The following is a 27040-nucleotide window of genomic DNA, read 5'->3' as shown; positions in this document are numbered from 1 at the left end:
TTTTGGCTTTTGTAGGGTGTTACCCAGTGTAGCACCTCTAAATATAAACAATTTCATGATATATTTGTGCATACTCCGCGCCATAAAATGCATATGGTATGTTTTTATTGTTATTCAGTGGCAAAATAACCAAAGGAAGTCCATTTCCTACTGAATGTAAACAATTCCACACCATAATGTATACATTCTCATTATGTTACTGTCAAATTAAAACATATAATAAGAGGCTTGGGCTGTGGTCTAATAACACCTTGCCAACTCCACTGCACAAATTGGTTCACTACATGTATGTATTATACTCCTAGACTTACCTGAAATATGAATTATGGATTTTATTCCTCGCCACTTCTAGCCATAAGAATGGTTAACAAGGATGTGTCCCAGACACCTCAGAGTTGAAATACAGCAGTAGCTGAACACTGTTTTTCAGGAGCTGTAAAAACACTGATACAATCCAAGCACGATAGTTTTTATTAGTATTCTATCCATACTCTAGTGTCCTGACTACAGCATGGCATCCTCTGATTATACACCCCATTTTAGGAGAATGCCTGCGTGTTACATAAATGCTGCACACTATATACAAGGTAATAGCATTCTTTAGTGGGGCTACTGATTTTCCATTCTGGGGAATAGCAAATTCCATTTTTCAAAAATGATCAATTACATTTTTTCCCACTTTTTATAAATGTATTGATAATTAAACATGGCATTTGAACATAAATATAATGTTGATAGTTAAAATAAGTACATTAATAAATAATACCAGAATTGTCTTTCTTTTTTTAAATTAAAGGCAAGATTTTCAATCAGACTCTTGTTGCTGTAATAGTAAGTAAAGCAGCTGAAGACACTTCAAACCTGTCATAATGTTTATTGTGATTAAGGGATTCACTTAAGCTGCATCAACCGGACGCGAGCGAAGTCGCCGAATGTCAATCCACACCACGTGCGACTTGGATACGATCCAAAAGACTGGGAATAAATACATGACCCCGCCCATACATTTCTATTGGACATACCAGAGATGGGCTGTCCCATTACAAAACAGGGCTTGTTTTGATAAAAGGTTACCACCCTGACCTCCAGCAACTCCATTGTAAAATCTATAGATCAGAGTTATTGAACATTCCTGTATATCCAACAGTTTTATTGTTATAATTATTATTAGTAGTAATTGTACAGTTGTAGTCGTAGTATTTTTTTTTCTTCTTCGTTTTAGTAGTAGTAGTCTGATTTGAAGCCTGGTACATCGAACAATAGTAGTATAGTTTAACTGATATTTTCAACAAAATTATTTTATTGTTATACATTTATATATACAGCTTACTGCAATCTCAATTGTGTTTCTTTACACAGTTAAAAAACTTTTTGTTTATTAACTTTAAGTATTTTAAAGTGAAACATTATTATTATTATTATTATTATTATTATTACATTGTTGTTAAGCACTACATAATCACCATCTTCATTATTATTATTATTTTTCTTTATTAAAATCTGTTATTATGCGCAGGCCACCAATTAATTACCTTGTATTATTATTATATTTAGTTTTTCCTTTTAAAACAGTCCAGTGAACTTGACAGAACCTTTTTGTGTCATTTTTAAAAGCCAGCAAAAATGCAATTTTTTCATTTAAATGCTGGATACGTAGACTGCAAGTATTCTCTGGTTTATTTTTACTTATTAATAAGCCTATTTTTATGCAACTTGCATAATCGGAAAGAAAATGTCTCGGTGCGTCTAAATGCACCACCTGCAAGCCACCCAGACATTGTCTTTCTTCTGGATGTCTTTGTAGCCGTTCAATTTGCAATCCTATAAAAATGGATACTGCTGCACCTCATAAATTAACTTTTCGTCATCCATGATTAACTTGTTTTGAGGTGTGTGTTTGACGTGTGTGAAGGGTGTTAACCTTGCTTCTGATTGGTCAGTTTCATTCCAGTAGTGCGACGAAAAAAGAAACTAGAAACAGGTTCTATTTTAGCGACGCAAAATTTTCTCAAAGAGATATCACTCGCTGCTGGTGTGGATACTTCCATTTGACTGCAGTGACTTCTAAATTATTCGCTCGCATCCAGTGTGGATGCAGCTTTAGCTCATTGCTGGCATTAAAATAAGCAGGAAAACCTAAGAATTGTATTACAACAATTCAGAAAACAAACGTGCAGAACAGTTGTAAGAATCATATTTACAGTCTTCCACTAACACAGTAGTTCAGTCTACAAATAATGGTGTTTTGAAAAGACCTGCTTAGCTTATTACTGCCATTACAATAACCAAGATAAAATATGAAAACACTGATAAAGGTGTGTTAACTGACTCGTTGCTCTAAAACAGGTTCACTGCTGTGTATCACCCGATTGTAATTTAAGTAGCTCCCCTTTTAATGTAAACGCATAATTAATCCTCCCAATTGCTAATTCTGTCTTTATGAAACAAATGGTGTGTAGTGTAGTGACTACATCCTTTACACAGTAAAGTGATCAATTTCCTTTAATGAATGTATAGCTCAAACCCACAAGGCAGAGACTTGTACCCACTACAGGGAATGTGTGGACGCTGCTCTTGCATTTTGTAGGGTGTCAATAACCCTGTTGGACAGAGCTGCAGATTCAATGGGTTGGGATGCCATAAGGTCCCCCGTGCCTGATTGAGCAGGTCGCAGCGCATCGGTCAGTCTCCATGGCTGGCCGTTCAGGAGCTGCATCGGGGTTGAAAACCACTCCTGGGCCAAAATGGGGATTTTCTTCAGACACAGCAGGAGCAGAGTGAGCAGTGGGAAGGCGTATAACAGATGCCTTGGCCACTGATGTGCCAAGGCATCTTCTGCCAGCTTGTCCCCGTGGGTTGATTCCTGGGAGGTAAAGAGGTCTCTCTCTGCTCTCCGAAACCTCTCCCAGATGAGGCTCACCACCTCGAGGTGAAGTGACCTCCCTTCTGGTGACACTGCCCTATGTTACGCCTAGGTGTAGATGAGCTAGCTGTTTTCACCAAGAGAGTGCCTTTAGATAGTGGTGGGACACTGTTAATAGGCGGTTGCCTTTCAGTGTGGTCTGAAAAACCGTGCTGTTGAACCAGGCCTGCAGAGGGCGCATGCGCAGGAGACCCAATTGAAGGGTCTGGGAAGCTACCGCCATTAGGCCCAGGAGTTTCTGGAATGCTACTACCGTGAAAGAGCTGAAAGAGCTCCACACAGTCGGCTATTGTCTGTACTCTGCCGTCCGACAGAGTGGCCAGAATGGCCAGCATGGACCTGGAGATAGGAGGCTGTCTGGGACGACGTGAGCTGGCTCTTCGCATGATTCACTGTTGAAAGTGGCCGGTGACAAGTCCTGTGTGGGCCTCTGCTGAAAACTGGAAACAAATTAGCCAGTCGTCCAAATAATTAAGTACTCTGATGCCTTTGAGTCTCAATGGGGCCAAGAAAGCTTCCATGCACATCGAGAAGGCACGTGGAGCTTGGGAGAGGCCTAATGGTAAGACATGGAACTCATGTGCTGTTCCCTGAAAGGCGAACCTCAGGTACTTCCTGTGCACTGGTTTTATGGGGATGTGGAAATAAGCATCTTTGAGGTCCACCGTGGTGAACCAGTCGTCTGGCCTGATTGACTGCAAGCTGTTGCATTGTCAACATTTTTTACAAATCCTTCGGTTGACCCGTCTAAGGTTGAGGATCGGTCTAAGGCCACCATCCCGCTTGGGCACTAGGAAGTACCTGGAGTAGAAGCATTCCTCCAGCTGGATGGGATCTATCATGCGAATAGCCTGTTTTTGCAGCAGAGCTGCTACCTCCCCGAAAGGGAGGGGAACCGTGCTCGAACTGCAGCGAGTAGCCTGTCTGAACGGTAGTAAGCACACAGATTCCTGTGGTGCACTGACGCCAATAGTCCAGATGAGTAGGGGCCTTGGACCTGTGGCAGCAAAATCCTAGGGCTACTGCTTCACCTGTGGCTTGGCCTGTGGCTTCTGTCTCTGCGCAGGGCAGCGTAACATATTATAGCCTCCGTGGTGAGCAGCTGTGGGCCGGTCCTGAAGATCGCCTCTAGCAGCCGGCTGTGATGTCTTTGAGGCTGCTGGGGCCTAGTGCGCCAGTTTGACGTACTGGAGGTGGTCGCTTGGGAAGCAGCCGAACCAGCTTCTTAGTGGATTCCACGTGCGGTGAGAGCGCTACAGCTTCTCATCCACTGCGGGACCGAACTTATGCCTTGGCATGATCGGGGCATCCAACAACGGTGCTTTATCCCCGTCAGTCACGTGCCTGGGAAAGCAAATGCTGCCTGCAGGTGCCTACCAGCGCAGCCAGGTTTCTGACTACAGCCTGTGCATTGAGTTTGGACACACAAAGCAAGTTTTTGTTCACCAGGCACAGCTCATCAAGCTGTTGGGGTGCGGTCCTGTGGTTCTCAGAGAGGGACCGCAGCAAATGAGACTGGTAGGCTACCAGGATGCTATTATAATTCCCTAGCTGTGCGGCGAACGCTCCAGCTGAATAGGCTCTCTTGAGGATCACCTCAGAGACCCAGCACTGCTTATTTGGGCAGGCAGCGTCCTTGAATAGGAGTGCAAAATTAGGGAGTAAGGGACGCAGAATGCTCCTTAGAGCTGCAAGGATAACCTCTTCTCAAGTGTGCGCGTGGAGAAAGGGGCACAAAATTCACATAAGCTGGCCTTGCATATCTCACTGGGATAGAAACTTTTTTCAGCATAGGTGAATGCAGTGCTTTGCCATATTTTGTTGGCGTCGTTTTTGCTTTCTTGTTCTCTACATGTTGTTTATACTTGCAATATGATCTTTAATGGTATTTATTCGTACATGATCAATCAAATGACAGCTAAATTTGCACAACAGTATCCCACCATCCTTATATAGATATAAAATGTTTTAGCTGTCATTTGCTGAAACATTGCATTTTTTTCTTCTTCGTTGGTGCAGCCGCCATGTTAAATTTCAGCAGAGACACATGATAAATTAACTCAACTTGGCTGGATGAAGTGCAAAAAAAAAAAAAAAAAGCAGAAAACTGGAGTTGGTTTCCCAAATTGGCTAATTCCGTTCCCAATGCCTAATTGGGAACGGAAAATCAACAATAGCCCTACTATAGTATGCCAATGCGGTTACTGATATTGCAATATACAAAAGGTGTGTCCTATTCAAGAAGTGACAATTTTACAAAAATGCAAGCCAAGGGAGTCATGTGTGTTATACACAGGGGCAGTTAAATAGGGTGTGCCTTATATTCCAAATAATTATCAATAATAATTACTAAACTGTTTTGGGATCGCCTTGTGAAGAACAAAAAGTCTACAATTTATAAATGTTTAAATACATTGTATAGATTAAGGATTTAAGTAAATCTATCAGAATTTTCAAGACAAAATCTATGACTCAAGAGGGAAATTTGGAAAGGCTGGGGCCCCCATTACTCACTAAGCCTCAAAACTCTGGCTTTCATTGATAAGAAACATTATCTTGATTGGACTTCCAGCTGTGCGAACAAGCTAGTTTTATTGTTTTGAATAAACAAATTAGTCAGCTTGTAGACAGTGTCCTCAGGAATTCTGAGGTTACCAATATCAAATATAGAGTAACAGCACCCTCTTGTGGACAATGGAGGAAGTGTTTCTTGTCTTGTGACAAGTCTTTCTAGAGGAAATGGGAGGAGCTGTGGATCAAGGATAAATTACCCACTGTGTTTATTTTCAACAGAATGGAACAGAATTTAGGAAGGGCCTGTCTGTTTTGAGAGGATACTTAAACTGAAACACAGGGCATTTTCACACACATGCCCCGAAAAAAACACCTTCGACCTCTTCATTGTTTCATCCTACTGTTATCTTATCTCAAACACAGCTGTCTGTATCTTGCTACACCACTACAAATCAACAAGATAACACAGCCAGTACATTTCTTTGAGGAAATCACAAGGCAAAACAAACATCATTCTTTGCAACGTTTGAAAATCTTCATCATGAGTTGGCATCTTGCTTTCTTTGGTTCTGAGACTTTGTTTTTTTGTTCCAAGACTTTGTTTCAACTCTCCACTAAAATGAAGGGTTGTTACGTATATACAAGTATATTGAATTTTCATGGTGTATAGAAATTATACCATGTGAAAATAATTCATTGTTTGAACATATCTTGAATTCTGAATCTGAGAGAATATATTAATGCATTTCTCAATGTTTTGAATATGTTTAGAATTCTGACTATACATAAATTATTTTCATTAACTGGTAAAAGTTAGATAGTTAGATATTAATATCCGTGTTTTACTTGATTTACCCTAGATAATCACCATTAAGTTATAAATATCCATCACATCCTGTACATTCAAACACTGAGGAAAGAGAGCAGACATGATATGAACATATTATATTTCATCCAAAACATAGCAATGTTCTTGAAAAAAATGCTGCATACAGTATTACACAAGTCATAAAACACAAACAGACACACAATGTACAGCTGATTTTTGTAATATTTATTGATTCCCAGCTTTATATAAACTGGATGTTGAGGCATAAACATAGTACATTTCTACCATTTTCAACAAAAATATAACCAATATTTACAATTATTGTATTAAAAAATACAAAAAAGGGATACAGACTCCACCAATTGTCTTTCTAAAAGACATACAGGTACAAGTAGTATCAAAAGTATGAGGAAATCACCAGTTAAATGTACATTTTGCACTTGACATCACAGATCAAACTGAGATTACCAGTTCTATGCACTACAATTACCTAATGCTTATACATTTCTTTGTGCAACTTTTATTAGAACTAGGATTCTGCCTGCCTATATACACACAGTCTCCATCGACTATATAATGAAACTGATTAATGCATATTACTGTTGAATTACAAATGCATAATTAACAATTTGATATATCAGCAAAGTGAAAAAGCAAAAAAAAAATACATGATTTCTTGGGAGAGCAAAATCTTAAATAAAGCACTGATGTTATACAATACAGTGAAGAAACACTGCAATCTCTTTTAGTTGAATCTATAACTTCACCTACTGATCAATATGATCAGCTGAGATTAATTAATAATAATAATAATAATAATAATAATAATAATAATAATAATAATAATAATAATAAAAACAAAACAAAAAAAAAACAACAAGACTAGCAGTTCCTCACATTTGAGTACTACCCAAATTGGCAGCCTTCAATTTTACCGGAGTCTGTGCAACGACAACACAATACAAATGCTGTTGTACTTCAGTCATCAAAATGGGGGTTAAATAGCAGCAGAGAGCAGGTTGTTTTATGCCAGCCTTTATTAGACATGCAGCTTAGTCTACTGTAGCAACTATCCGTTTAGCTTAATTCTGCAGGTTCTGCATTGCAAACACTGTTACACAGTACTGAATCTGTCCTAAGAAAAGGCTTGTTTGCGCCTTAATCTGACATATTACACAGGAATTAAAAAGGTACATTTTAGATAGTTTTGATGCAAGATCTGAAGCTGCCTTTCACTGCAACGTCATCCAGTTTATTTATAATATTACAAAAAAGAAATCCTAAAATTAAAAAATATATAACTTCTAATGTGTAAAATAATACTGTATTATGGAGACTTAAACACATTTGTTCTATAAAACTGCAACATAAAAACTAGTTAAAATCAGAATGATAATCACTGTGTCCTTGTTTGCAGAGTTTGTGCCAATAGTGTGACCTTGTCTTGATTCAGAGTGCCACAATTTTAAAAAAATCTAAGAGGAAGCTGTAAAACCATTTTAGGCAGTAAATGTTTAAAAAAGTGCAGCCAAAGCGTGACAAATCTTGATGAAGTGTAAACAGGGTGGGGGGATCTTGGAATGGTCCTTGTTGCGGACAGCGAGAGCGGTAGCTTGTTTTCTTACTGCGCTGTGCATTTTCAAGTGACACAGTTTTCCAAAGTGCCAAGGCGTTTTCTTCACAGTATTTCACATGCAGGGGAACACAATGCCCCATGCTGCTTTAAGGCAGGGAAGGAGGCGTGTGGGATCCACCAAACTAATGAAGGAGGTCCGGGGCTCCAGTGCCTGTTGTGCTCTCCAGTTGGGTGGCTCGCATCACTGGAAACAATATCCAGGAGGGGGCTTATCAGACTGCAGACACCTGTTCATCTTCTAGTAGAAAAAAAAGAAAAATGAGACAAATTCTGTTAAGTAGAGTAATGGAATAAAAAGCCATCGTGAGCCACGAAGTTGCAATGGCTACCTAATCAAAACACTCACCAGATGCATGCAACAGCATCATTTACTAGCAATGGTACAAGGAAATACTTTTTTTTTTATAAATGAATGCAGATGGCCCAGATCTTCTGTCAAGACTGGAAATATGTTATGACACACTACAGGAGAATTAGGAAGGAAATAAAATATAAAATAAAATAAAAAAAAACACTCCATGCTATGAGTTTTTTAGGATATGAACACATTCTCAAATGTGTTGTGTCTAAGAACACATTTAGGATATCTAAATGGTAATTAACTAGCCATGTAAATGCCAACAGAATAAAACACTGCATTCTGAAACAACCCCTGCCATGATTTTGATACTATAGGCCCTGTTGGGTGCAGGTCATAGTTCATACATTGGGAAAGTAAGATACAACATGCAAAATAGATGGTCTCAGAATGATTCAAGGCTTTCACTTTCTCCCGTGCATGCATGTTGTTCAGCAATCTATTCTTTTACCTTCCTGCCTGTTATTCATGGCCTGGCTGTCTCAGGTGCATATGCCAATGTCTTCCTCATTGGAATAAGTTTTGGACACATGGACTCACCATCCTCCTCCTCAGCCGAGAACCCTTGGGACTGGAAGCGAGACAGTCGTGGGTCTGCTTCGCTTGGTTTGTGCCATTGTGGTCGGCTCCCTGGCCTGGTGTCTGGGTGACTGTGCGTTTGTTGCGAGTCACAGGGGCGTGTCACCATCCGTGACCGCTGTAGTGCTACATTGTAATCAGGGGGCTTCCTTCCTGGGTGTGCCTGGCCCTCTGGAAAGTCTGAAATTGTCAATGCAGTATAGCCTGGCGGTGTCGGTGGAGGTTCACGATACCTGCCTTCCTTCCGTGCTGCAGTAATGCAATATATTATGAGACCCAATCAATTGGTGAAAACAAGTAGACATACAAAGAGAAATTGAAGAAAAAGCTGTTAAATACCAATAGTGACAAAGATAAAGTTGTCCCTGTAAAATATTTCAAATATTAGTAGTTACAAGGACCAACATTCTGCAGACAGGTTCAAAAATGTTAGATGCTCTGCTCTCAAATTTATTAGCGTGGCTGTTGACTGTTAACTATACATCAGAAATATTAATGAAGAAAGTAAAATTAATGCAGTCCTTGAATTACAGAGTATACCTGGACAGTACTCATACAGTATGTACTGTAAGTTGTTTTTTTTTTAAACTGTTAAGCAACTAGTGTACTGCACGAAAGCTACAGCTACTTTTGAAAGGGCTTTTTAATTCAAGACCCGAGCCAGCACTGACAATAAAAATAATAGGGGAGCAGGACAAATAAAAACAAACACAAATGAACGATCCAGACGATGAAAACAATAAGCAGCAGAATCAACAATTCAAAATCTGTCAACCACTGTACACTGACAAATCCTGTAACCATATTCAAATATTTGTCATTTATGCATTTAGAATGATTTTTTTTAGGTTTACAGTACTTTTGACACTAAACAAAGGTACAAAAATGGCACGAGTAAAACTGATTTCTCATGAACTTGGGATACAAGTAACTTAAGGTGTATTTGACCCAATTGCGTTCTGTGGAGTAGCCTAAATCCAAATGATCAATAGCTATTGTATGGATGGCAAATGGATTCTTGTTGATGTCAACATTATTATTATTATTTTTTTTTTTACTATGCAGAATGCTGTGTACTCTTGTTTCTACACTGTTACGATGAGACATGCTTTCCACAAGTCAACATAAGTTTATGGATATACCTAACAGCAAGTCTTGTGCATACAATTTACTCTGTTGACCTTTGCTGAAAAACTTTTTAATTCAAAACACACTGAAGATAAAAATTTTATAGAAGGGAAAAATACATTACGAGGCTATTTATACTAATTATACTAACTGTCTGGATAGAAGCATATTAGTGCCTAAAGTATGGTGCGTCTTCAAAAGACGTTCTCATCACTTACCAATAAGACTTTTTGCTGTGCCAGATGGCACAGTTATATGAGAAGGTCTATTGTGTAGTTTTGTGTCTTCACTATAAGTTGTAATGCTGCTTGTTTCAGCATCAGCGTTAACATCTTTTCCACCCCTCCTCTTTATTGTTCCAGTGTCCCCCTCAGAGTCTTCCCCCCAGTAGCCGGTGGAGGATGCCCAGCTCCCTCTGCCTTGTCCGTGATCCTGGCTGTTTTGGCACAGCTTAGAGCTGGGGTCTGAGTACATCATCTGGTCCATTTGACAGCCAGAGGCCCAAAGTCCAGCCCCTTCTGCTGAGTTGTCAAAATGAGGATGCCCAAAAGCCAGTGTTTCCCAGCTCCTCTGGTGTTGTATGGTTTGTATATTGTCATGTGATCCACTTGAACATGAAGTCCAGCTTCCTCGACCGCTGTCTGCTGCATCAAGCGAGGCTCGGTCCCCCTGGTCCTGGGCAAGTTCTTCTGAACTCGGGGAAGAGAGGACTGCAGCCCCAGGATACAGATTCCGTCCCTCTTGCATCAATGCGTATGAACTGAGAGGAAATGGAAGTAGAAAATAATGTTAAAAGATCTGGGCAAAATACAACTTCTAATATGAATGGAATGATAGAAAACGTTAGGTTCAAGTACGAAATGTAACCATTGCCGAAGGGTCGCTATACCCAAGCAACATTGCTGCACAACCTGAATGCTACAAGGCTAAGCTGAGGCTGCCTTGTGCATTACCATTCGATACCCCAGTAAAAAGTACTGTGTAATAAGGGTTTACTCGGAAGCCTCCCTTAACACTCTAGTTCCGAAGACAGTGTTTTCAGGATCCACGACATTCAGTCTGTAGAACCTAGTAAAGGTATGGGGAGTAGCCCACACCGCTGCATTGCAAATGTCCTTGACAGATACATCCTGGGATAAAGCCCACAACAAGTTGCCATGCCCCTGGTGGAATGGGCAGTGAGCTTTTCTGGAGGGGGCAAGTTGGCTCGCTCATGGCAGTCCTGACTGTATCTGCTATCCATTTGGACGGCCTCTGTTTAGACAGGGTTTGACCATGGGACTTAGCCACATAGCAGACAAAAAATAATTTGGACCGCCTCCAACTTTTCATCCTGTCAACACAATATGCTAGTGCCCGCACAGGACAGAGCGTGTGAAGCTGCCGCTCTGTCAGACTGGAAAGGAGGTGGAAGGAAGGCCTCCAATTCGACAGACTGGTTGACATGAAATGCAGGAGTAAGGGACGTAGAGTGCTCTGTAGAGCTGCGGGAGCAACGTTTCTCCAACGTGCGCTTAGAGAAATTTGCACACAACTTGCAGTTCTTACACTAGTGAACTGCAGTTCACCAGTGCATCCTTGGTGTGCTCTGGCCCCAGGCAGGAAGAGCATCTGCCGTGCTTGTCCTCAACAAGCAGACTGGCTGCATGTCGTGCAGGGATAAAACCCAGACATGATGCAAGAAGCAAACAATGCAGTGTACAGTATACAGATGTAGAGGTGCTGTCTCAGTCTGCTTATAGATAACCATTAAGCGGGTCAAGACAGGCTGTAGAATACAAATACTTATCTGAACCAGTTCTCCTGTCAGGTCAGTTATTGAAAGAAAAAATGGCATTGAGGTCTGTTACCGCAGTGCTTTAGTGCCCCTTGGGGGTGGGCCATGACTGTGTCAGAGGCTCTCCGAGTAGCTATGATATATCTGATTTAGGTTTCGGGTCTTTCAAAAGGTAAATACCCATACAATAATGGTTACATTTCATACTTGAAAGGGAAAAGAAAACTGACAAGTACATGCTATTTCCAAAAATAATGCAGCACACCAGTCACATGTATGACTTTCTTACCCAAGGCTGTATTGATCAGGATCTATAGTGGCTCTTCTTTCCATCCTTCCCACACCCAGGTTGGAATCCACAACACTGACAGAGTGCCTCTGTCTCTTGTCGTCATGCATGAGACCCGGCATCAAGTCAAAGGAAGAGTTACTAACAATGCTTGAACGAGACGAAATTTCACTGTGACCTGAATCTGAAAAATTGTCCACAGTTCCACTTGGAGCCAACGTATAACCTTCAAAAATACAGAGGAAGAGAAGCTGCTTAATTATAATTATTGTAACTATTCAATATCAAGCGAATCTCAGTCCTAAGTATTAGAACACTTCAGGTTTTCCAAGCAGTCACCAATGGCGTCTCACCCGTTGCACTGTGAGCATGTTTATGGAAACACAGTCACTGTTAGAACACACTGCCTCAACCTAGGGATTTTATAAATGAATCATCTGTAATGCTGCAGTAAGCACATGCCTACAAAACTCCAGATAAAACCTCGGTTTAACAAACTAAGTTGAGCATTCCAATTCAGTAGCTGGGTTAGTGGATCACAAACAACTTTGTTTACGACTGGCTCAGGTCTTAAAGCAAAAAGCACAGCGATGAAATATTCACATAAATCACATGGTTAATCTCTCTTTATTCATAACACTGAAGCTGAGATCTTGCAATAATCTGACAATTACCAATGATGCTATTTGTCTCCGACAACCACATGTTTATCTAGAACTGTTTTGTGGAAACCCATCATTTTTGGGGTGTTTAAGTAATAATGCTCTAAAGCTTTAAAACCATCTGAGTCTGGTGTTCCGCCTTTATAGTGAACCCCACCTATCCCATAGGTCCGCAGTGCATTGTTATTCCTGTTACTGTTCTCACTTCCCGGGAAAAAGGAGGAGCCGGTTAGGTCTGACTGCCTGGAGCCGTGAGATCTCAGCTGACTGCCACCTGACAAACAGGACGAGAAAACACTTTAAGCATCAACTAAACAGAAAACTCTGTGTTCCCAAGTGCAAAATGGAATACATATATAACCCAATGAAGTATTCCTTAACTTATAAAAAGCTTACAAATAATATGTATTAAAGAAAACCGACTCTACTACTGTGTGACAATTGAAACAACTAGTGTACTGCACTAACGCTCCACTACTTTTAAAAAGGGCTTTTTATTTCAAGACCCGAGCCAGCACTGACAGTGAAAATAGGGGAACAGGACAAATACAAATAAACACAACTGCACAACACAAATGATCCACAGACAATGAAAACAACACGCAGCGGAATCAACAGTTCTGTAAGAAACTTCAAGAATTCAAAATCTGTCAACCACTGTAGAGCAAAAAATCCTAGTGAACCACATCTACTGCGCTACACAGCGACGTTTTGAAGCTTTCATAAATAAAATATTAAGATATGTTTTGGTAAGCTACTCGGGGTAGATTTACACTATTTCTGTGGCTTTTAAAATTGATTCTTGTTTTTAAAGAGACCGTGCAAAAAACTATCCCTCCAACAGACACCTGGGATGTATACAATATGTCCACATATATACACGCACACACTCAAACATTTGCTCACAATACAAAGGTGAAGCATGTTTTGTTTTGCATTGCTACAGAGCAGCATTTTCAGCATACTATACTGTGGTCTGTTTCAACAACATTTATACTGCCTGGCCAGTATATGAAAATGTGCTGACAGAATCCACAGCATCTATTTCCAAAATAATGATTTAAAGAACACACAGTATTTTGTTATAAAGCTCCAGAGGTTGCAGTGTTTACATAGTGACCGAGAAAATCGCTATGGTAATACCTTACTGTAACGTTAACTACTAAAGCATCAGAGGATCACAGCTTTAGGTGACTACAACAAGTCGCACTGTTGTTCACCTTGATAAAGCCTTCTATTTATTGTGGGAAGGTTGTTCTCTTTGACCGGATTACTGTTCCACATCAAATATGAAAACTGCATCATTGAAATGCTGCAAATTGCGCAGCAAAGTCAAGCTGCATAGAATAACAAGGTTCACTTCAATATAACTTATATTAAATGTTGAGGCTCAAGCTGCCTCTGAATTTGCCAGAATTAACCTAGAGACAAAAAACAGCTGAAGCTTTGAACGGCATGCTCCTGGAAATACTGCAGAAGTAAAATGATGCTGCAAACAAAACAGGAAAGATAGGACAGTAAAAAAAAAAAAGGAGAAAACGTCAGTCAATAAAAAACACAAAAACATCATTGGGTTGTGTTTACACTAGCTGGCAAAAAGCATGAAGATCACCATTTTATTAAAATGCCTACCCTTCCGAGGTGAACTTTGAGGGGATGTGGGAGGGGAAGAAGCATTTGATATGGTGTCCTCTGCTTGCTTTTTATGTCGGTCACCTGATTCTTCTGATAAGGCCAGGATTTTCTTCAAGGCTTGAGGTGAACTGGTACCTTGTCAGACGCAAAATAAAATGTATGCGTTATTTAATTTACTCAGTCACAAGTGTACTAATATTAAGCCTTTGCTTACTCTTAGGGAGAAACTGACAAGTTAAATGAGCTCAATGGGAACTAAATTACTGGATTTGGTAGGGCAGACCTCACTCTTATTTACTTACCAAATGGTGGTAGATCCTTGACCGGTACCTTCTTGCGAGAAGGATAGAGTGAAACAGCAGGGACCTGAAGTGCCTGATTTCCTTTCTGTTGATGCTGCTGCTGCTGCTGCTGTTTCTGCTGACTTGCAGCTCTGGGAACTACAGGAGATGTGTCCGGCTTCCCACTCTTTTTGTCTCCACTCTTAGGCACTGTTACACAAAGAATGTAATTGCAATGAGGTGAAACCCAACCTGTGAGTCCTTAACCATGTGAATTCACAAAAAAATATTACATCAGAAAAATACATGAGCACCACTACAGTAAGGGAGTGCAAAAGCAGTGTGTTCTATTGAAAATATTAACTAAACCTGCCAAGTTAGTTGTCCAGTGTTTAAAGCCTGGTGTTAAAGCTTTTGTCCGTATATGTGCTTTTCCTACGAAGAGCATTACAGTGCGCAAGTTGCTGCTGTTTTTTTTTTTTTTTTTTTTTTAAACTTAAAACAGGAAATGGCTCAACTGTCCTGTTTTTATTATGCTGTGAGTGCCTTTTACCAAACTGTTAAGCTATTTTGGGGTGGGAGACTCACATGTGTTGGTGGAAGGCTCACACTGCAAGGAGATGGTCTGAAGATTTTCTTCATTGGTATCCAGGGTCAGGTTTGACAGGTACTGCTTGACCTTGCGGGCCATCTGGGCATCCTCGTACAGCTTCTTGGCATTGAGGAAAGAGCTTCGACGCACACGCTTTTTGTGCCCTCCGGTCTGGACCACATCCAACACGGCAGAGTTGGTGGTTCCCTGGCTGAGAGATCTGGAATGTGGAAAGAGACAAACGATATATAGGGATGTAGCTGTGTTCAGCAACGGAAGGCGAGGTGAGGCACAGAGACTCAAACGTGCACCAAGTCGCATTAATCTCAGCTCACAACATTCCATGCCTCATTCCAGGAAATCAAATTAAAGTAAAAGTTGTAGTTCAGGAAGGGGAGAGAGCAGCACTGTTTCCCCCCTGCCATTTTAAATATATATGGGGATGGGTCACTAATGATATAAAGTATCCTGGTTTGCTTCAACCTGGCAATCCCATGGTATAGTAGGCTACATTTCTGTCTGGTGTCTTCAAGATGTAGTTACATAAGCTGGAGCAGGATTGAAAGCTCATGCAGTCAGAGGTTATTGTTACATTTAAGCTGCTTCTCAAGCTCAGGGATTCTATATCATATAGGTTATTAAATTGATCTATTTTTACGTATATAAAAGGCTCATTTTGTTGTATTTATCAAACTTTGCAACTGTAACATGACTGTTATAATATTGATATGGCAGGACCTCAGCAAAAACTGATACTAAAAAAAAGAATCTACATTCACATTTGCAAGTTCACTAAACAAGTTAGCACTCGGCAAAGCTTCTGATTTGTACTTATTTAGAACATGATCTGTTATGTTAAATGTAAAATCCCAAATTTTCCAATAGCATTGGCATTAACTTGATGAGTCTGACATGAAAAAAGGTCACTTTTTTGTGTTTTGTTTTTAGTAATGAGCAGCACAATTCACTGTTAGTGGGTATAGATTATTTAGACCCCTATTTAATTTCATTATAGTTGTTAAGTGTAAATGTATCAAATCAATGTATTTTAAAACACAGTATTGTCCATAAATTAGCTCTTATGCTTCTTGGACACAACTGTTTTTCCAGTTTTCATTACTGTAACTTAAGCCATAAATTACATAAATTTCACCTTTATATCAAATAGGTTGTCTAACATGTTTGCCAGAGCAGAAGTGTTAAAACTGAATACAAATAAATACATAAAAATCAGCAAAGCTTCAGAAAATTAGGAGGCAGACAGGGAAAAATGCAAATGGACGGAACAGCATGTTGTCAGAGTGAAATTGTCACCAGACTTACCCAAGACTCCTCCATTTCTTCTTCCTGTAAGTGAGAGCCATGAATAGTGAAGCATGGGTACAGAAGGAAGGCAGAAAGAGAAAGAAAGAAAGAAAGAGAGGGGAGGGAGAGAGATATCACAAGCTTAGACAGGAAAGATCAGAACCCAAGATGAGCAGTATCCAAGCTCCATGGACATATAAAAAGCCTAGATGTTTCAATCACAATATTTGAGCATGAAACATGGATTTCAAGAGCCCACAGCACCTTTAACTCAAAGCAGTGAAACACAATATGCATAGGCTTGGTTCACAGGGATATTGAAGCAAGCAAAACCACCACCACGTGGGATGAATTGCTGATTGTGTGTGCGTCAAGCAATAATGCGCCTGAACTCTACAAAATCAGTAGTAAACCCATGATGCTTCTTTCAAATGAATATATAAAATGATTTGAGATATTGCACGTTGGAAAAATTCAATCGCAAAGGGTAGCTTGTGCTTAGCTCAGTTCCTCTACTGTAGTAAGGTATTTCTGGTGAATGATGTTAAAACCAAATTTTTCCAAAAGTGTTTTTTTTTTTTTCAGTAATAACATCGTTTTTTATAAACATAACAGCATTGTCCCTAGCCAGTAATGTACTATCACAAGTTAGTAGACTTTGTCTTGTAGTTTTTCGATACATACCTCGTCCTGAACATCAGAGCAGGATCCATGTTAACAGAAGCCATTCGGCCAACATGACGTATCTCTTTTGCGATCATTCTTAGCTTCTCAAAATTCACCAAACCATCCACTTTGGAGTCATTGCCTAAAAAGGGTGGAAAGTTATTACGTACATTCTGACTTCAGAATATTTCAGGAGGATCACTTTATGGTTAACATCCAATTACACCTACGTATCACAGCACTTAAATGCTTCAAATGTTAGTTTTTTTTTGGCTACAAAACCAGTTAATCAACCCCCTTCCCCCCCTTTATTATTTATAATAATGTGATTAACAAAATAGTGGTGGAGGTTTTGCTTTACAATACCTTCATGCAGGAATGTGAGATCCTTTTTTATGACAGGAAAGAGAGGAATAATGGGAGGCTGCAAATTTTGGCTGTTGAGGACATTGCGATATTTTGCCATGTTCCTGGAGGGGTCAAAGAGATCCTGCAGGTCTTGAAACAGCTTCTCATATTTACTAGGAAGCTTCTCCCAGGTACCACGCAACCTTGATACTGGGGCTAAGTTTAATCCACTGCAAAAAAAAAAAAAGAAAAAAAAAAAAGAGTTTCAGAACAAGATGTATTATCTCTATAAACACTATAAAGCTCCCTAAATTAGCTATGCATTCTTCCCTAGCTTGTTCATAGTTTTTACCTGATGATTGCAAACATGGAGTTGAAGTTCTTGCACTCTCTGCAGTGCAGGGCGATCTTGATGAAGTGCTTAATGATCTTCATCCTCTTGAGCTGGTTTTGTTCCCTCACGATCTCCGTGGCAACCCAAAACGTTTCCTGGTTGATGACCTCCTCGAACTTCTTGAGGTTGGCCGAGCCGGTCTTGGACTTGAGCTTGAAAAGGTCGTCCATGTACTCGGTGGGCTCAATGTTGTGGAACAGCTCAAAGTTCCTCATGGATAGCTGTGTGGCCACTTCCACTGTGCTGAGCTGCAGCACCGAAATGTGGCTCTCCCGCAGCAGGTCCTGGGCATCTTCGTCTGAGCACAGCGTCTCCGTCTCCATGTTGTTCTTCAGGTAATACCTGTAACAATAGGGAAGATGAGAAATTCTACATAAAAAAACAGCCAAAAAATGGAACTTTTATAACCCTTACTATGCAGGATATGCCCAACGAAAGGCATGACCTGGTCTCTCTTATCAACTCACTTTAGGGCAGTCATAATTGGTCACTTAGGTCAATGTGAAACATTTTATTATACATCAAATGAAAGCATAATTTTCCCTTAGAGGAACAAGATATTAAGTTACTCTTCATATACCTTCTCTTTTTAGGATAACAATATACTTCACCTCCAGCAGATGGCAGTCTTTTCTATTTTACAGTGAACACTTGCTGCTGCCTGCTAATGCATACCGCACTGCACCTTTTAGCAATATTTTAATAAAGGGCAATAAATTCACAATGCAAATGTGAATACGTGTGGGCAAGAGGGAAACCAGCGTCAAACAAAGATGAATAAGGAAAATAAACTGCTACTGAGAACCGATGGCTGGTTGTAAAACTAAAAGTTTCACACTATATAGTACACAGAAACAGCAACAATTTGTTTTTAAACAAAACAAAAATAAATTGTTGATTTTGACTAACTTATTAACCTACACAAGCACTCCAACTGTCAATAGACTGTCCAACCCACTCAATAATGTTACAGCTTTGAAACACACAGACACAGCGCTAGACGTTACTCAATATTCAGTGCATGATCAGATGATTTGATCTGACACCTTAGCTGCACTACATCCAAGCTTTGATCTACAACATGGAATAGTAAAATGATTAGCAAGTTTGTATCATATTAACATCCTTGGAAAACAATGTCCTTCATTTAGCCAAAGAAAAAATTGACTTAGTCTGTGTCTCACAAATAGACACTTCAAACATAATGACTGCACACTAGACCAAAGCTATCAATTTGTTTACTGCAGGATCCCAAATAATGTAAATGACATCAAGGCTTTCCATCCAGCCCTTTACAAAATCAATGAGTTAATTCAGACACTTTAGTCTTAACTGGTTTATCATTAGACTTAGGATCTCATACTCGTACCTTCCACTGAGCTGTATTCTGTCTGCCAGTTTGGAGAGCTGATCCGGAAGCCGCCTTTGCTTGATGACACCTTCTGGGGTGACTGAGACTTCACATAGAGAGTAGGCCTCGGGGGCTGCGGTCAGTGCAAACTCGCGGATAGCTTGGACCACGACTTCCATGGCAGTTGTGTCTTTGCTGATCATGATATAGCGGCTCTGCTGGTCTGCCTTGAAAACCCGTAGAACCTGGTCTGGTAAATCTATTGTGGGCAATAAAGGTATCAGTGACTATGTAATTCTGAGAGCAGACAACAAATTAATTACTGCCTTCATCATGATTCAATTTAGCCAAACCATAAAGAATTTGATTTCAGATATACATGTAAAACCCCCATTTACCCATTTGATTTTAACACAACCAAGAAAAGCCTGGAAAGTATAGCATAAAATATGAAAACCTTAGAAATCTGCATAGTGGCACAGTGACATAAAATATAGCAGTGTTCACGAAGGCTTAATTACTGAGAGTTTAAAATGGCAGTTTAGCTAAATTTATTTTGTTGACACGAGTAGGATACTGCCAGAGATACATTTTATATTTACTGTTAGTTAAAGTCTGCAGTAATCACTGGACTTCCTTTAAAACAGTTTCAATTCCACTGCTAGAAAGAAATGTGAATCTGTGTAACAAAGTTTTTTTTTACTGTTTTCTACTTTCTATCACTTATACTGTGCTTAATGTCAACTTTATTCCTCTCTGTTAACACACAGCAGACCTAGACAGTCTCCACTGAAAGTATCAGTGCCAAAAGCACAATCATGCTGCTTTTTATAATGGCTTTTAAGCAGAGCAGAGTTTATGTAATGTGCCAGGAGGCAAGAGGATCACCACAGTGCAGATTGCATCTTACCTAGTGAAAGGATACATGTAAACCATGTGGAGCCATTTCTGCTTTGGCATGTCACACAACTGGTAGTTCAAGTTATGTGGCATGCCAGTTCACCCTTATTTTAATGGTAACTTTTTCATAGTTATTTAAAAGAAGGTGCATTAGTCATGGGGAGGTTACCTGTTAACTACTGAATTCTGAAATACTCAAATTTGATATTGTGCAGATTAATCTTTTTATTTCTACATTCTGTACGGGTCAAGACATAATAAAGCACATGCCTCTGTAACATGATTTACAGTATAACAACCTTGTAGGTTTACTGTCAGAACAAAAGATGGGACAAAGAAGGGAAAGTATTTGATCAAAGCATTAAACAGTAACCCCAGAAACACTACCCAATTCACGCGGTCGTGCTTTGCCACGGGGCAGAGACGCATGGCACTAAACTATTATATAAAAGTGTCCCAATCCCAACCATCATCCAGAGAGACAGAAATGGTTAACTTTTTGTCAATGAGAAAAATACAGTAGAAGGTAAAACAAGCACCACACAAGGGGTTCCACAGTAAGCTATATGGTTTGATAAAAGTAACCGACTCAATGCACAACTGACATTGAACAGGATTCAGATAGTCATTATAAGAGCCTGTGGCTGAAAGAGGAGACAAATAAAACATTTAGTGGAAGAAAGAAATCTCAACTAATTTAAAATAATTTATTCTATTAGCTATATTGTTAAACTTTTTAATTTACAACACAGTAAAAATAGTCAGATATTCTCCTATTCCCTCCACCAGCAGTAGTATCTTAATTTCACAAACAACCATACTGTTGGTATGAAAATCTTATCGAAATTGGTTAATATTTATGGCAGATCTTTCCCCACTTAAGCCAGAGCTATAACACCTGCAGAAGTACAGAACTAGAGCAGCTGTAGGTTTCTTCACATCCACTGGGTAAAAAAAGCCATGGCAGACTAACCTTGAGTTAGAATTCTAAATTACTGCATCAGTGCTGTTCGTTGTCCATTAATCTCCCTTATGTGGGGAAAAAAAGCATTCTAGGGGTTGTACGCCTAAACAAGCAGATGCTGTAGTTCCAGTTAATGTACCAGGATGTAAAAGCAACAACAGAACGTATTTAAGACTGTCAGACAATACTCGGGCACACTTACCTGGAGGATTGTTGAAATCCAGAATGCGATGATGAGACTGTAACAGATCAGGGTTGCTGGAAGATAAGGTCCCGCTCACAGGCAATGCAGGGGGGATGTGCTTTGACTGCCTGAGCCCCACTATGCTGTCATCCTGAGAGTGGCCAAGGCCAATGTCACTGGATAGAACAAAAAGTCATGAACCTTTAGTTTGTAAAGATGGGCTTCGAACAAAGTTCTGCATTACAGTGCATGCCTAATAGTAACACACACGCCACACTTCTGTAAAACAGGATTTGTTGCATTACGTTGGCTAGCCAAAGCGCTTAGTATGTTCACCCTTAACATGCATTTGCATTGTCAATCACTTCATTGCAACATATCAGACTCTTTATTGCAGAACTACAATGTCCAGTTTTTGGTTTTTATTCTATATTTGCCCCCAACCCTCTTCTCTGCATTTGTGAAAGAGTGCAGATAAATAATTGCTATTATATTCAACTTTTAGTTTCTCTCCTCTACCCATTATTCCCTATAGAAAACACAGATGTTTAATGAAATACATGTTTCCTTTCATCAGGGGAATGAAATATAACCAGTTGCTGCAATACAGTAGACAGTTACTAAGATTACATTTTGATGTATGGTGTGGGTGATCCATTACACCTCACATGCCGACATCATACAAATTAAACTGTATCAAACTGAAACAAATGTAGTAGTGTAGCAGGGTAGAAACTATATAAGGTATACTGTACTTTAAAATAAGTGTATTTTATTTTTGAAAGTAACCAACTAGAAAAGCATGTCAGTGCCACATTACGAAAGTCACATGCCACATACGAATGTTTACTAATGAAATAAAAAAATAAAATAAAAAAATAATAAAAAAAACTTGGGACTGGTAAAAGCAAGACGCTATTAAATTCTAAATGACAATTTAACTCAATTTACCAATACTGAGGGTTTTATAGTTATGGATGATGTATTTGTATGTGTACAGGACAGGACATTGTGGGTCTAACGCATAACACATAAGCAGAAAGAACTGAAACTTACCTGTATGGTTTCTGGGGTAGAATGCTGATGCGAGTCTTGTCTAGTATTTTCTTGAGCTTGTTCCTTCCTCCTACAGTGTTGGCCTTAGCCTTCTTATTGGCTTTGTCGAGGCCGATCACCTGCTCAACGTCCACAGCCAGGTCCGGGATTGAGTAGCGACTTGCTTTCTTAATATCACCGATCTTGGGTAGATGGGGAGCGCCATTCTTCTTTTCCTCAGCTGGCCTTGCTAAAAGCTCTTTAAATACTGTAACAATAACACACAAAGAAGTCACAGACTGCACAGTACTGGCTTCTGGGGTTTCTTCTTCAATGAGGGATGGCACCAAATCTATCACGCTGATCTGAGAGGTTATTCTTGGCAGCCCTGTGCATGTCACATTTAAAACTAAAAATTGATCCAGGCCTTGAGAGCAGCAGGTGCAATTGGGTAATACTGGTCTTGTCATCAGGTGTCCAGTGTATGCCAATTTTAACTTTGGTCATGCACACAGTAAATTGAGCAAATAATCCAAGCTCAGTGCCAATTATAGATACAATAGAAAACTCCTAAATACACCAGGGTAATGAATCAATATTGGCCTGCATTTTCCTTGTGCCCAAGCTAGGGTGCATAGGTAACTTCTTGAAGTATTAGGAGATCAAGCCCTAAAGCACAGGGTGTTTTAACCCTTAAAATAAAAATAAAAAATCACTGAACAGGTTTGTAAAAAGTCAGAATTACAGGTCACTATAGGCTTGTTGTCCTTGTTGCAAGTTGCTTCTGAAAAGCATGAAACATAATCGAAATCAAGGAGTGCTGGGTAGCAGCAATATTGACTGGTGTTTAAGCATTTTATGAACTTCCTTATGGTATGTGATGAAAGCAGACAGATTTACAACTTTACAAAATCTAATAATCTATATATAAAATAATAAAAACAACTACAATTCAGTTGTCAAACACTTACCAAATAAGTTTGTTTTCACAGTGATAGACAAGTGAGTGTTGTTCTTCAAGATTTCAGTGGCTTTGGAAATCTGAACATTCTCAAAGTTTTGTCCATTAACCTCCAATATCTTAAAAAAACAAACAAACAAAAAAACATGGTTATGAAATATTTGTTATCTGTGCAAGAAACATAAGTTGACTTTGGGTGCAAACTTATGCTAAACCTTTATACCACTAAACAGGTATGGTAACAGGCATTAATTTGTGTTTGTGTAGAAAAGATGGATGTAACATTGTCATATTAACAGTACCATTTAAGAATCTGGAACAGGAACAAACACAGGAACTGCAGGTCCTTTAGAGCTGAATTGCATTTTCTAGCAGAATTGAATGCAGAAGTTAAAAGAATACCTGGTCACCACGTTTTATTCCAGCTTCAGCAGCTTTGCTCCCAGTTTCTACACTATCTATGAAGATTCCAAATCCTTTCTCTGACCCTCCCAAAAGGGTGAAGGGCAAAGGGGCCTCCCTGGAAGGTTTAGTTAGTGTTACTAGTCTTCGTTTGGCTTTAGCAGCACAGGCAATATTTAACAGTCTTAGATGCCCACACATTTTCTGCAAAACAGAGAAAAACACAAATCAAGTTCAACATGTATAATGTACACACATTTTATTCAACCACATACATACTGAACCAGGCAAACTTTGTTTGGATTTTTTTATGTTGCCAAGGTTAAGTTATATAACCCTGAATTAAGTACTTAGAACAACCTTTTTGTAAATCCTGCCAACTTAGTGGCATGTATTTAAAAGTGCGGAAGTAGATCTTTCCAGGTTATGCTGAAGAATTGTGCAACTGCAAAATGTTCTAAAAACACAGAAAACGTAACCAGTTTCATAACAAAAGTACCAGTGTTCTTGTAACAATGTTTACTTGTGTTTCATAAGAATTGCCGCAATTGATACGATATGTTTAACAGCGTATTACAAGAGCAAAGTTTGGTATTATTCCCACTGATAATCTGCTAATACCAAGGAAAGTAAAACCACATCAAGCGTGCTAAATTATTGAGAAAAGGGCAATACGAGCAGGATTTTGTTATTCTAACTTAAGATGTCAGCTGACTGACATACAGGTAACACTGCCATAAAGAAAGAGTTTCCTGGAAGACATTAACTTACCTCTCTTTCTAAATTGTTTTCAAATTCTTCAAGAAAGTGAGTCATGGCTGGGTCTCCTTCAAAGTCATTGAAGTGATTGTTTACCCACAGCAACACTACCCGTGTGACCTACAAAAACATGTATTTTCTAAAGTTAGAGTCAAGAAGCAATTACTGATATACAAAGAAAATGGTTTGTAAAAGCTTGAGGATCCCACGGGCAATAGCCATACGCAAGTGGAAAAGCAATTTTAAAAAGTATTATCTAGGATAGCAACAAGCTTTCATTTCACCTACTGTAAAAGCCTGGTTTCAAGGTATATTTCTGTTTTCCTTTAATTCATATGACAATAGGTATTTACCACTAACCTCACGATTCTAGTCACTGCAAACACAGAGGTGAACAAGAGGTTACACTAGTATATACAGAAACTCTGTCAAAAACAGCACACAGAAACTGTACCTTGTCCCTGAGGCTAGGGTCATTAAACCACTCCAGCAGCTTCTTGCCTACGATCATTGGGCTGGAGAGAAAGATCCTGTATGTCAGGAGAAAGTCTTCAATGAATGTGGGATCCACCACAGAGTGCTCCTCAACCAGATGCATTGTCAGCCTTTCCGTTGTCCCCTGTAAGATTAAACAAGGATAATCTGTGTCATTTAGCCATACAGAAAACAAAGAAACTCCAGTTAAGATGTATATATGTGAAATGATATTTAAGATGTATATATGTGAAATTATTTTTGTAAATGTTACTCTCAATCTCAATTACAGTAGGTATAGAGCCTGCCTCTCTTCTCTTGATCTACCCCGCCTACCATGCACTGGACTTGCATGACCTAAGCACCACATTACTGGATTCTCAGCTAATGCATTATCCTTGCACTACTAATATGTCATTGTAGATACGAAACCTGTTATAATCCTAATTCATATTGTATTTTGGTAGTATTATATGCACTTACTATAAACTATACTATATTTAAATATTAATCTTGCACTGTACTGCCCTGTAACACATGTAAGTCGCCTTGGATAAAGGAGTCTGCCAAATACATACATACATACATACATACATACATACATACATACATAAATAAATAAATATTATAGAATAAAACACTCAATTTGGTTTAAAATGGGAGAACAAAACTAAATCAGATAAACAAATATGCCACTTTAGCTTTTTATAACCAAGTCTACTCCATTTTCCATAAAACCAGCAGATTATATAAAGGTCCCACCCACCCACACATCCACTCAGTGTAGCTACCTAGTCCTTGCTCTAGCTTACCTTGATGACGATGTGTCCTTTCCTGGTCCCAGTGCGATCAAGCTCCCTGTGCTCCTTCACCATCACAATCTCTCCCTCCTCTTCTACCTTCTGCATGTTCTTCTCTACCTGATTGAGGATGCAGCAGTATTCCTGCTGGGCTATGCAAACAAACTGCAAAGAAGCACAGACAAAAAAGATTTTTATAGCTGGTAAAAGTGAAACCTGGCTTCATCTTGTTCTGCAAATCTTTCATTTTAAATAAAACAAAACTTCACTGGAAGCCGAGGGAATTTACTCAGATCAATTACATTATTTTAATACTCCTGATACGCGTCACTTATACAAGATGAAAGTTAACTGAATGTAATGGGTGTTGGAATCCTGCCACCTTGTGCAAATTCCTCCTGCCCGTATTTTACATATTATTTTTCTCTTTTTTTTTGTGGATGTATTCCTGTCAATACAGGAATTAAAAAAAGGCACTGCATCCAGTATCAGAAAAACTCAGCAAGTATGACTTGCTTAAACAGATACTGTATATTAAATATCATGTCTAATAAATCATTAAATTCTGCTTTACTCTATAATGACGGTACAATAAATATACTACATTACTGCATGGTGAGTATGTAAAGGGTTTGTTAAACAGATTTATTTATCCCACCTTATCTTAGCACCCAGGTCCAACTACTGTATCCATTTCCTAAATAAATCATGCACCAATTTTCAGCCCTACTGCTTGCAGGCAGTTCTCACCTGGCAATCATCCACCTTGGTTCTCATCACTCCTTTCATGTACTCTTTATCCATTGTAGGGGAAACCCCAAAGCTGTTCCCCATACACAGGATCTCTGTACGCCCATCGTGGTACGTCACTTCCACAGACCCATTCAAAATCACTGACCACGAGTCCAGCTAAAACCAGGAATATTACAAAATCGTACATAACAAAATCATGTTTAACTTCAGTAAACTTATTTTTGTCAATAGAGAGCATGAGGGGGGGGAAACATACTATAGTAGATTGACTTACTCAAGGGCCTCCCCAACTAAACAGACCTTTATTTCTCAGCGAGATTTATATAAACCATACAAAAAGATAAGGCAATTTGACCTGCAAGAACTAAAGGAATTCGTTTGCCATCTACATCTATGCACAGCTACTCTAACTGGCATCTGTAAACTGCCTTTAGATCCATGCACCTTATGTCAGAGTATTAAATCTGCTTACAATGGGGAAGAATAGCAGAGATTTATGATATGTACAACTTGACTAAAAAGGCAGAATGTAAGACACCAA

The 27040-nt window shown here is 39.3% G+C and overlaps 1 protein-coding gene across 14 annotated transcripts in view; it reads right to left on the bottom strand.

Moving 5' to 3' along the window:
- Positions 1-6476: 6476 nt before the first annotated feature.
- Positions 6477-27040, bottom strand: part of LOC117408609 (rap guanine nucleotide exchange factor 2-like) — a 133136-nt gene continuing 112572 nt past the window's right edge. For 5 of the 14 annotated variants that reach the window (XM_034013744.3, XM_034013746.3, XM_034013755.3 and 2 more), the window contains 21 exons: positions 26497-26655; positions 25759-25911; positions 24927-25091; positions 24485-24592; positions 23714-23917; positions 23322-23430; positions 22372-22618; positions 21334-21491; positions 19286-19526; positions 17875-18258; positions 17541-17752; positions 17193-17316; positions 16527-16550; positions 15200-15423; positions 14633-14821; positions 14328-14465; positions 12853-12969; positions 12034-12259; positions 10186-10727; positions 8712-9088; positions 6477-8140 (listed from right to left, as the gene is read on the bottom strand). In XM_034013744.3, coding sequence (XP_033869635.3) covers positions 8727-9088; positions 10186-10727; positions 12034-12259; positions 12853-12969; positions 14328-14465; positions 14633-14821; positions 15200-15423; positions 16527-16550; positions 17193-17316; positions 17541-17752; positions 17875-18258; positions 19286-19526; positions 21334-21491; positions 22372-22618; positions 23322-23430; positions 23714-23917; positions 24485-24592; positions 24927-25091; positions 25759-25911; positions 26497-26655 — 4086 coding nt within the window. In that variant the 3' untranslated portion in view covers positions 6477-8140; positions 8712-8726. The remainder of the gene's footprint in view (positions 8141-8711; positions 9089-10185; positions 10728-12033; positions 12260-12852; positions 12970-14327; positions 14466-14632; positions 14822-15199; positions 15424-16526; positions 16551-17192; positions 17317-17540; positions 17753-17874; positions 18259-19285; positions 19527-21333; positions 21492-22371; positions 22619-23321; positions 23431-23713; positions 23918-24484; positions 24593-24926; positions 25092-25758; positions 25912-26496; positions 26656-27040) is intronic. The other 9 variants (XM_034013752.3, XM_034013754.3, XM_034013745.3 and 6 more) reach the window with 8 other exon arrangements.

This window comes from Acipenser ruthenus, chromosome 2 (genome assembly GCF_902713425.1).
Source record: "Acipenser ruthenus chromosome 2, fAciRut3.2 maternal haplotype, whole genome shotgun sequence".
NCBI classification, from domain to species: Eukaryota; Metazoa; Chordata; class Actinopteri; order Acipenseriformes; family Acipenseridae; genus Acipenser; species Acipenser ruthenus.
This window is presented reverse-complemented; position numbering and strand designations above follow the sequence as displayed.